At 42.7% G+C, this 11582-nt stretch overlaps 1 protein-coding gene across 1 annotated transcript; it reads right to left on the reverse strand.

Annotated features, from left to right (window-relative positions):
* Positions 1-3869: 3869 nt before the first annotated feature.
* On the reverse strand, positions 3870-11009 carry LOC120299269 (peroxisomal succinyl-coenzyme A thioesterase-like). The gene is made up of 3 exons (XM_039323910.1): positions 9190-11009; positions 5108-5310; positions 3870-4720 (listed from the first exon to the last, which is right to left on the reverse strand). Exons 1-3 carry the CDS (start codon positions 9641-9643, stop codon positions 4121-4123), a joined length of 1257 nt encoding a protein of 418 aa, XP_039179844.1. The 5' UTR covers positions 9644-11009; the 3' UTR covers positions 3870-4120.
* Between the last annotated feature and the right edge of the window lie 573 nt (positions 11010-11582).

The following is an 11582-nucleotide window of genomic DNA, read 5'->3' on the forward strand; positions in this document are numbered from 1 at the left end:
AGGAGAAGGAGAAGGAGAAGGAGAAGAAGAAGAAGAAGAAGAAGAAGAAGAAGAAGAAGAAGAAGAAGAAGAAGAAGAAGAAGAAGAAGAAGAAGAAGAAGAAGAAGAAGAAGAAGAAGAAGAAGAAGAAGACGAAGAAGAAGAAGAAGAAGAAGAAGAAGAAGAAGAAGAAGAAGAAGAAGAAGAAGAAGAAGAAGAAGAAGAAGAAGAAGAAGAAGAAGAAGAAGAAGAAGAAAGGCATGTAGCAGAACATGACTGGGGAAACCTGAAGATCAAGCTGTCTACTTGAACCTTGTGGCCTTTTGTTATTAAAATCATTACAAGTTCCTCTTGATCGCATTATGAAGCTAAAGTAGCTGATGACATTTTTATAAGAAATATGACATTCCTGAACAAACTCTACTTGGAAACATTGTTTTTACTTGATTCATCTTTCAACGTCCCTTCCAGTTCTGTTGCTCTGTATTCTATTCTACACCTGAAAGATGCTTCAGTAGTTTTGGAAGCAACATCCTTCAGTTCTCCTTGGCAATTCCAGAACTGTAAGTTCAACAGTACAGATTTATTTATTTATTTATTTATTTATTTATTTATTTTATTTAAAAGGATATATGGCTAGCCACCTTAAACACAATTCTGGATGGCACATAACAACTGTAAAATCCCATAATCATAAGCCAGAAAACCAAGAGCCAACACTTCAGTCAACCCCATGGGATGCCCTAAAACCCAGATGTCCTCATTCTATCCTAGGTCCTGGGTAAGTCAAGTCTTGATGGCCTTCTGAAAAGCTAAAAGGCTGGGAGATTGTCAAATCCTTAAGGTACGGCCAGCCACCAAAAAGATTCACTTTGGAGGTCCCACTAAGTTGAAAGATTTCTGAAGTGTGCATACTCTATCCCAGGGGTGTCAAACTGCCAGCCCACAGGCCAGATGCATCATGCTGAAACCACACCTACTCCAGCCCCGACAATGGGCAACACATCACGTGACATGGCGAGTTTGTTACCTCTGCTCTATCCAATCTGGTGGGAAGGAAAGATACCCTCAGGGAGAAGTGATTCTGCAAATAACAGGTGACAGTATGTTGATCCGGACATGGAGTGAGTCAGCATGCCGTGTAAACATCCTATAGTGACTGAACGCAGTCAAAATTTGCCAAAGGTATTAAGTTTTAATTCTAAATAGCTTCAGGAGAGTTTGGCTTTAAAGCACCACCCCCATAACCTGCTTCATATGAATAGCTGAATGTGTAGGCATTCATTCTTGTCCATGATAACACCAAAATGACAAAATATCCATTGTGACAGAATGAGCCATGGTCTGCCCTCCCACATTTGAATTTTTATATCACTCGTAAGTACATAGGAGGCAGTTTGCATCAGGATGTACCTTTTCTCACTTGCAGATATCTATGAATGACCAGTGATTAACCGACATTGCTGTTTTCAGAATCTGTCTAATGTTCTCATCTGTGTGACCATTTTAGTTTTCCATAGACACAATCTTGAAATTATGAGGGCAAAAGGGAACAGAAATTGGAATTGATATACATCAGTGGTATTGATTCTCACTTTTACATTTTTACTTCATTTTGCTCTAGCATGCCTAATTGTACTACTGACACAGTTAAAATAATGAATACATTATGTGATCACAGTAATAACATCTTTAATAGCATTATCCATGCATCAAAAAGTAACCACCCAGTTAAGGAGCATGTGTGCATATTAAGCTTGTAATGGGATTATCAGAAAGGGTTATCTGACCCTCTCAACTGACTTATGAAGTTTATTTAACCCAAACCAGATAACAGATTGTCCCTGTTTGCCTATCTACTGCTTAGTGCTAAGTCCTAGTAAAAGGGATAAAAAAGGGTTTTCAATCAGTCAAAATCTTGATTTGAGGGCTCCCTCCCACCCCGTGCCTATGCCTTAGTTCTAGGTTGCTTCTCTCCTTGATTAGTTTCCATCCGTTGCTTCTTGTCCTACCTTCAAGAGCTTTGGAAAATAGCTTGACTCCCTCTTCTCTATAGCAGCCCCTGAGATATTGGAACACTGCTATCGTGTCCCCCCTCGTCCTTCTCTTCATTAAACTAGATATACCCAATTCCATCAACCTTTCCTTATATGTTTTAACCTCCAGTCCCCTAATCATTTGTTGCTCTTCTCTGTACTCTTTCTAGAGTCTCAACATCTTTTTTACATCGTGGTGACCAAAACTGGATGCAGTATTCCAAGTGTGGCCTTACCAAGGCATTGTAAAGTGGTATTAATATTTCGCGTGATCTTGATTCTATCCCTCTATTAATGCAGTCTTGCACTGTGTTGGCTTTTTTGGCAGCTGCAGCACACTGTTGGCTCATATTTAAGGGATTGTCCACTAGGACTCTGAGATCCCTCTCACAGTTACTGCTATTGAGCAAGGTACCCCCTATACTATACCTATACATTTGGTTTTTCAAAACTTGCAAATCAAAGCTGAACGCTTATGGAAGAAGAAATTTGTTGTTATACTGAAAATCTCGGATGGCAAAGAGTTTTAAAATAAACCATGTATTTTGTAGAACGCTTCTTCCGGTTGAATGGTCAATTAAATGAAAATAGCAACAAATGATTTGACAGTAAACGTAATTTGGATATTATGTAATTTCTGAAGTAGAAATGTTTCTTTCATGTTTCATGTAATCTAATGTGCGGAATAGGATGGAGATACAGCATAATAGTAAGAAAAGAAGCATGTTTAAAATTTGTAACGAATGTTAAAAAAATAAAGCTTGGGTTTTGGTTCAATAATAGAATAGCAACTGTATATTACATACCATTCAAAGTGTATACTTATATCATAATTAAGTTTCAAACAATTTTTCAATTATGACCGTTGCAGCATCCCCATGCTCAAGTGATCAAAATTCAGATGCTTGGCAAATGATTCATATTTATGACAGTTGGTTTCCCAGGGTCATGTGACCACCTTCTGTAACCTTCTGACAAGCAAAGTTAATGGAGAAGCCAGATTCACTTAACAACCATGTTACTAACTGTGGTGATAATTTGTGGCAAGAAAGGTCATAAAATGAGGTAAAATTCACTTAACAACCATCTCATTTAGCAACAGAAATTTTGGGCCCAATTGTGGTCGTTGAGGACTACCTATATTTTCTTCACTGTATTGAAGCATACATTTTCTCTCTAGTGACTAATCCATGTTGTATGCAGGACTAAACAGGAAAGGTACACACATCTGTGGCTTTGTATGCATATGAGCACAGGGAAGCACATGGCTGGCTGTATATGCTCTGTTCTGCATCATATAACCAGCTTGGAAAAAGGGAATTTCAGCCATTTCCCCTTGGGATGCATGAGGGAAATGCTTCTGGAATTTTCTTCTCTGCACCCTTGTCCAGATCGACTCCATTTCTGAAGTTGATCTGTTTACTCTTGCCAGCTCCTCTCCCCATGCCACATTTGCTCCCATTTTGTTATGTTTTCAGAAAACTACCCTCTTATGGCTAGACATAGAACTCTACTGCAGCCAGGTTAGAGTTAAAGGAGGGAAGGGAAAATCTTGTGGCAAATCCCTTGTTGGCAATCACAGAGGTCAGACGCTTCTTGTAGTTGGCCACCAGGTTTGCACACATTTCAGAAGGGATTTGACAGGTGTCTTTTATACAAGTGACAAGCTACGATTAGGAGCACTCCCTTTAAGAGAATGCTTCTAATTTCAGCTTGTTACCTGTATAAAAGACACCTGGGAGCCAGAAATTTTGCTGATTGATAGGGGATCAAATACTTTTTTCACTCATTCAAATGCAAAGCAATTTATAACTTTTTTGAAATGCATTTTTCTGGATTCTTTTGTTGTTATTCTGTCTCTCATTGTTAAAATAAACCTATCATTAAAATTATAGACTGATCATTTCTTGGTCAATGAGGGAAAATGAATAGCTGGAAGAGTTTTCACCAAAGTAGTGAAAACTGCTATGCCCCATTAGTGTACCTGAAAATGGCAAAACATATTTTCTAAAGGCCATCACTCTGAGTTTAACTTGGTTACCAACTGACATCTAAAGTAGGACAGGCAATGTTGCATTTCTTACATGCAAGCACAAAACTGTACCCTATAAAGTACTTTTCAAAGTTGACTCCAGCAAGTGTTGTCTGAAAAAGGCCAATATTCTTTGCCAGGCGTCTTCCTGTGCCTCTGCGTGTTCTTTCCACTTTCCGCCCCAGACTACAAAACACCCCATTAGCTTGTGGAGTGAAATATGGCACAAGGGCATATAAGGGGGCTCCAGAAGGTGACCAGCTCCGGGATAGCAATAGAACTCCACGTGGCGTCCGTGCTGCTGAAGGCAACTAACAGCTCCTTGGCAGAACATTTGACTTTTCCAGTTTTTGTCATCCTGTCCACATATGAAGAGGTACTTGCTTAAGGACTTTTCAACAGGGATGCGACTTGGCCAGGTAGATGGGTCTTTGGGGTCATCCATCGTTTCATACAAATTTACTACATTTGGATTTTCAGTAGGTTTCATCTTCCTCCAGTCATAAGGATGGGGTGGAATGATATGTTCTTTCACTTTCAAGGGGATGAAAGTATTTACCCCCGAGCCAGAAATGCTGACAGCAGCTTGGATGTCTGGCCAAAATGCAGCTAAAGCAAGGGCGAGATCTGCACCTTTAGATAGTCCCAGGACTCCAATTTTCATGGATTTAACCTGAAACCACAGGAAAGGGATTGTCATAAGATCCATATCCATTCAATCTTCCATTAATTAAAATTTATCTCTTAACTTCGTTTCCTCCAGATGGTCTGCAACCATAGCATTCAAAATACACAACAAATTTGGGGAGCATTAAGTGGAGGGAAGCTGCCCAAACAGAACTTTTTACAACACAAGATTGGAACCAAACCCAAGACTGCTTCAGCATCAGCTTAAGATAAATTAGCATTTATGAACCTCAGTATAAACTGAAGTTTTTTCAGTTCCAACAAGACTTCAGATTAACTGTGTTGTATGTTTAACTATGAAAGCACCAAATGATTTCTTGCTCAATAGACAACCCCCCCCCTCCACCTCCCACGATGTTAGTTTGTTTGGTACCTTTCGTTCTTTCTGCAAGAACTTTATTGCTTCACCAAAATAATCTAAGTCAATGAACTCTGGAAAAGCTGGCAGATCTTCAAAAGCTAAAAAAGCAAGTGCCAGTGTAACAAAACCCCTGCTTGCCAAAAGACTTGCTCTGTACTCAACAAGTCCGCCTCCAGATCCATACAAGTCAATAATAGCTGGGAAAGGTCCAGGACCTAAAGGAAAACATGAAAAACAATAAGGTTTTACAGGATTATGAAACCACACTGGCTGATACTTTTGGAAAGAAAATTCAGACAGAGACCAGCCCCTTGCAAAACTCAAGTTTAAGGCACCCTTTCCCAAGCTAGAGCTTGCCAAAGCTTCCAGAAACCTAAATCAAACTATCTAGAGATTTAGTAACCCAAGTCTATGCCCCAACCACTGGTGCTGAAGAGGATGAAATTGACCGGTTCTATGAAGCCCTACAGCACCTTATAGAATCAACACCAAACAATGATGTCCTTATCATCATGGGGGATTGGAATGCTAAAGTAGGAAGCCAAAAGATAACCGGAATAACTTGCAAGTTTGGCCCTGGAGTACAAAATGAAATAGGGCACAGGCTGATAGAATTTTGTCAAGAGAATACTATGGTCATAGCAAACACTCTTTTCCAACAACCCAGGAGATGGCTCTACACATGGACATCACCAGACGGTCAACATAGAAATCAGATTGACTATGTGCTCTGCAGCCAAAGATGGAGAAGCTCTATACCAGTGATGGTGAACCTATGGCACGCGTGCCAGAGGCGGCACTCGGAGCCCTCTCTGTGGGCATGCGCACCATGCCCCGGAGATGGCAACCGTCCCTCTTCAACCAGCTGCCCGCTAACTCGCCGAGGTCCTATGTGATTGGATGCATCCCAGCATGGCTGGTTTCCCTCCCCATCCCTCTCCCCTCCTGGTTCGCATGCTGTCCTTTTCCCGGGCACGACCTACTGCATCGCCTCCTAAGCTGTCGGCCGGCCGTCCAGCTCAGAGGCGGCTTCTCTGAAATGCTGGCAGCGGACTGCGGAGCCCCAGAGTGCGCCAGTTCAGGGGCCCTCATGTGCTCGCTGGCCTTTGTGTGCAGAGCCGATGGTGTCAGGCAGCACCCGCCAGGGCCCCTGCCTAGCATTGCCCTGCGACAATGGCACCCCCACCCTGTCTCACCTTGCCTCACCTCACCCTGCAGGACAAGCCTCCTTCCCACCTGCCAGAGACCCCCTGGATCTCCCCCAACCCTGCCCGGCCTCCCCACGAGCAACATCGAGGTGACTACGCCCATCTTGGCCACACCCAACCAGTCTGCAATGACCACAGCCACGCCCACCCAGTGGGCCACGCCCGCCTGGCACCCAGCGATAAATAAGTGGATTTTGGGTTGCAGTTTGGGCACTCGGTCTCTAAAAGGTTCGCCATCACTGCTCTATACAGTCAGTAAAAACAAGACCAGGAGCTGCCTGTGGCTCACATCATGAGCTTCTCGTTGCAAAATTTAGGCTTAAATTGAAGAAAGTAGAGAAAAACACTAGGCCACTCAGGTATGAACTAAATCATATCCCTGATGAATATACAGTAGAGGTGACAAATAGATTTAAGGAATTAGATCTGATAGACAGAGTGCCTGAAGAACTATGGACAGAGGTTCGCAACATTGTATAAGAGGTAGCAACTAAAACCATCCCAAAGAAAAAGAAATGCAAGAAAGCAAAATGGCTGTCTGAGGAAGAAGCGAAGTGAAAGGCAAGGGAGAAAGACAAAGATACACCCAACTGAATGCAGAATTCCAGAGAATAGCTAGAAGAGATAAGAATACCTTCTTAAATAAACAGTGCAAAGAAATAGAAGAAAACAATAGAATAGGGAGGACCAGAGATCTCTTCAAGAAAATTGGAGATATGAAGGGAATGTTTCGTGCAAAGATGGGCATGATAAAGGACCAAAATGGCAGAGGCAGAAGAGATTAAGAAGAGGTGGCAAAATTACACAGAGGCAGAAGAGATTAAGAAGAGGTGGCAAAATTACACAGAAGAACTATACAAGAACGAGCTTAGCATCCCTGATAACCACGATGGGATGGTCACTGATCTCGAGCCAGACATCCTAGAATGTGAAGTGAAATGGGCCTTAGAAATCTGAGCAACAACAAAGCTAGTGGAGGTGACAATATTCCAGCTGAGCTATTCAAAATCTTAAAAGACGATGCAGTAAAAGTGCTACACTCAATTTGCCAGCAAATTTGGAAAACTCAACAGTGGCCACAGGATCAGTTTACATTCCAATTCCAAAAAAAGGCAATGCCAAAGAATGTTCAAACTATCACACCAGTGCACTCATTTCACATGCAAGTAAAGTTATATTTAAAAACCTACAAGCTAGACTCCAGCAGTATGTGGATCAAGAACTTCCAGAAGTACAGGCAGGATTTCGAAGGGGCAGAGGAAATAGAGATCAAATTGCCAACATACGCTGGATCATGGAGAAAGCTAGGGAGTTCCAGAAAAACATCTACTTCTGCTTCATTGACTATGCTAAAGCCTTTGATTGTGTGGATCACAACAAATTGTGGCAAGTTCTTAAAGAGAACTAGGTTCTTGAGAAACCTATATGCGAGTCAAGAAGCAACAGTGAGAACTGGACACGGAACCACTGATTGGTTCAAAATTGGGAAATGAGTCCGGCAAGGCTGTATTTTGTCGCTCTGCCTATTTAACTTATATGCAGAGCACATCATGAGAAAGGCAGGGCTAGATGAATCAAAACTTGGTATTAAGATTGCCGGGAGAAATATCAACAACCTAAGATATGCAGATGATACCATGCTAATGCAGAAAGTGAAGAAGACCTAAAGAGCCTCTTGATGCAGGTGAAAGAGGAGAGTGCAAAAGTTGGCTTGAAACTCAACATTAAGAAAACCAAGATTATGGCATCAGGCCTTCCAATTCCTGTCAAATAGATGGGGAAGAAATGGAGGTAGTGACAGATTTTATCTTCCTGGGCTCCAAGATCACTGCAGATGGGGACTGCAGCCAAGAAATTAAAAGACGCTTGCTCCTGGGGAGGAAAGCCTATGACAAATCTAGACAGCACCCCGTCAACAAAAGTACGTATAGTCAAGGCCCAGTTGCAATGTATGGCTATGAAAGTTGGACCATAAGAAAGGCTGAGCACCAAAGAATTGAGGCCTTTGAACTATGATGCTGGAGAAGACTCCTGTGAGTCCCCTGGACTGCAAGGCAATCAAACTGGTCAGTCCTAGAGGAGATCAACCCTGACTGCTCTTTAGAAGGCCAGATCCTGAAGTTGAAACTCAAATACTTTGGCCACCTAATGAGAAGGAAGGATTCACTGGAGAGGAGCCTAATGCTGGGAAAGATTGAGGGCAATAGAAGAAGGGGACAACAGAGAATGAGATGACTGGATGGAGTCACTGAAGCAGTAGGTGTGAGCTTAAATGGACTCCAGAAGATGGTAGAGGACAGGAAGGCCTGGAGGAACGTTGTCCATGGGGTCGCGATGGGTCGGACACGACTTCACAACTAACAACAACAACAACAGAGATTTAGAGATTTCAAGCACACTTGGAGAACAAACAAACAAACAGCCAGACAAGACTGTTTTCAGACTACTAGTGAAGCCTTGCTTCACTGCCTAGTCTACAATAAATAGATAACAGGGAGTGTCTCACCTGTGATAGTCCCCAGTTGGGAAACAGCATTCCTAGTTTTACTGAGCTGGAGTGCTTCTGTATTCAGATCTAGACTAATTCGGTATTTTAATTATTTTGATTTAATGTTGCTGTTTGACAAGTTAGTTTCCTTAGAATTTTATGGCCTAGAACTGTGTCATTTTAGTCATTAATTTCATACAATATATTTTGTGTCCACAGCGAAGAACAACTAGACTTGGAAGAGAAGGAAGACATAAAATGGAGATTAAAATGGATAGCACACCTGCCATTCTTAAAGTTTCCAGCGAGTTCCCGCTTTCCCACAGCCTCCTAAGCGTGTTTCAGAGATCTCAGCCTCACCACCCTGGAGTTTGAGCCCATCCACTTGTGCAACTCACCCGGCGGGCAGAAAAGCGTGGCTCTGAGCCGGCCTTCTCGGATGGGCACTCTTTTCACGCCCTCGCCCACGAAGTGCCTCTCGCTGTGGCAACTGCAAAGGAGCGAGCCGGTGACCCCGCGCCCGTCGTACACCTCATAGGTGACATAGAAAGGGGTGAGGACGTTTCTCTTCCTCAATCTCTTATAGGGAGTCTTGGATTCCAACGTCCACAGTAAGCCCATGGGCTCAACCCCAGAGTAGCTCCCACCCAAGGAAGGGGAGTAGCTGAGGTCCAATTCTCCGTTACTTTCAGCCCGATAGTAAGCGCACGATTGGAAAAGGTTACCGCCTTCATCCACCAAAGAGGCTGCAACTGTGACCTCCTGCAGCGGGGAGAGGCCCTCGATCTTCACCTGATTGGGATCGTCATACAGGCAGGCGGGAGAAGGCAAGACCAGAATGCGCGCAGCCATCAGAGCAGGTTTGCTAAAGCCAGGCAGATTCCCTTTGCGTCCGCGCAGCGCCGGTGCCTGTTTATTTTGTTCCCTGGACTTTTGGCTTCCAGTTTACAGTCCAAAGGATTCAGGGTGGAGAATAAAACTACGCGGTGAGGGTTTCTGGGAAATGTAGTTTTTAAACATCAGAAAGCGAAATAATTGGTGCGCGTAAGTTTTTAAGACGTCAAAACAGAAGCAATTCTAGTCCGGCTTTAGATACGGTGCCAACTGGGTCCCGACTTTGAGCCAATCACACCCTCTCAGCACTAGGAATGAGACAACAGCAAACCAGTTTTGAAAACCTCGCCAAGCTTAACTGCAGGGATTTGTCCTCTCTTGCTCAGTCGCGTTGTGCCTTTTTCAAACTACAGGAACACATTTCGTGCAGCACACGTCCCATCATCAGATGCAGCCAATCGCAGCGCAAGGGGGGGGGTGGAAAATCAATATTGTACACCATGAAATAATAATAGTCACAAAGTTCTGACAAATTATGGGAGGAGCTACCAAGCGGAAGTCAAATCAGCCCTGCGAACTACCAAGTGGCTGCTAGAGTTGCCTTGCTAGAGTTTGGCCCCTTGCGCAGCAGACGTAGCAATCAAATAGCAAAAGCGAGGAGAACTTTTGACTTTGACGTTACTTCTATGACGTAGAGATTGTGTGGACAAAAAGCTACTCAAAAAATATGAGAATATCCTATTAAAACAACTGCCGTATTAAAATATTGCCATGATGTCTATTGTAAATCATGTTCATTAGGAACCAAAAGATTGTTTACTTATTGCACATTTATTTAAATATTTATTTGCAGCCATAAAGTTTAATAAAGCATATATGAAATTACAGCAATCACATTAGTTCAACACATCCCCTGCTAATATTAACAGCACTATTTTGTCAAAATGTGCTTTGGCATCTTTCTTTGCAGCCATTGCAAACAGTGCAAATTCTTTCATTATGCTTATACCTTCATCAGACAACACATCTTTTCTTCTAGGCTGCACTGATTCAACTGGCATAACAAGGATGTAATAAATCTAGCCTGGGTTCCTGACAAAAGATTGTAATGTATTAAACAACGAGTCAAATTTTCCACCTGTTATTACAAATGCATAAATTGTGTGTAGTTGGTAACTCTTTGTACCTTCCAAAGAGGCTGTTGGCATTGTTTGAAAGCAAAGTTCTGAAAAACTTCTCAAGCAATGGGATGTAAGAGGTCAATCAGAAAAGAGCTGGAAGAGACCTTGGAGGTCTTCTAGTCCAACTCCTACTCGAACAGGAGACCCTATACCAGTGGTTCTCAACCTTTCTAATGCCGCGACCCCATAATACAGTTCCCCATGTTGTGGTGACCCCCAACCACTTATACATCACCGGGTGCCAGGGGCGTGGCCAAAGAAAAGGAGGAAAAAATGGTGGACAGCCTTGTTTGGCGACCCCCGTGAAATGGTCGTTCGACCCCAAATGGGGTCCCGACCCACAGGTTGAGAACCACTGCCCTATACCATTTCAGACAAATGGCTGTCCAGTTTGTTCTTAAAAATCTCCAGTGATGAACCACCCACAAATTCTGAGGCAAGCTGTTCCAATGGTTAATTGTCCTCACTGTTAGGAAGTTTCTCCTTAATTCCAGGTTCCTTCTCTCCTTGATTAATTTCCATCGTTTCTTGTCTTGCCTTCAGGTGCTTTGGAAAATAAGCAACCTCTCAAATACTGGAATACTGCTATCATGTCCCCCCTAGTCCTTCTTTTCTCTAGACTAGTCAAATCCAAATCTTGCAACCTTTCTTCATATGTTTTAGTCTCCCGGCCTTTAATCATCTTCATTGCTCTTCTTTGCAAGTTTTCCATAGTCTCAACATCTTTTTTGTAATGTAATGACCAAAAACGGATGCAGTATTCCAGTTTTTTGACC

Source organism: Crotalus tigris, unplaced genomic scaffold, assembly GCF_016545835.1.
Source record: "Crotalus tigris isolate CLP2741 ecotype Arizona unplaced genomic scaffold, ASM1654583v1 scf7180000024286.1529876, whole genome shotgun sequence".
NCBI lineage: Eukaryota > Metazoa > Chordata > Lepidosauria > Squamata > Viperidae > Crotalus > Crotalus tigris.

Bases quoted from the DNA above. Each gene is read 5' to 3' on its own strand.
- LOC120299269 (XM_039323910.1), bottom strand. From the start codon at position 9,643: ATGGCTGCGCGCATTCTGGTCTTGCCTTCTCCCGCCTGCCTGTATGAC. The intron at 5,311-9,189 runs GTGAGTTGCACA...GTTTTCCTTTAG, and splicing joins CACGCTTTTCTGCCCGCCGG to GTCCTGGACCTTTCCCAGCT. The intron at 4,721-5,107 runs GTACCAAACAAA...CTGTGGTTTCAG, and splicing joins TCTTGCAGAAAGAACGAAAG to GTTAAATCCATGAAAATTGG.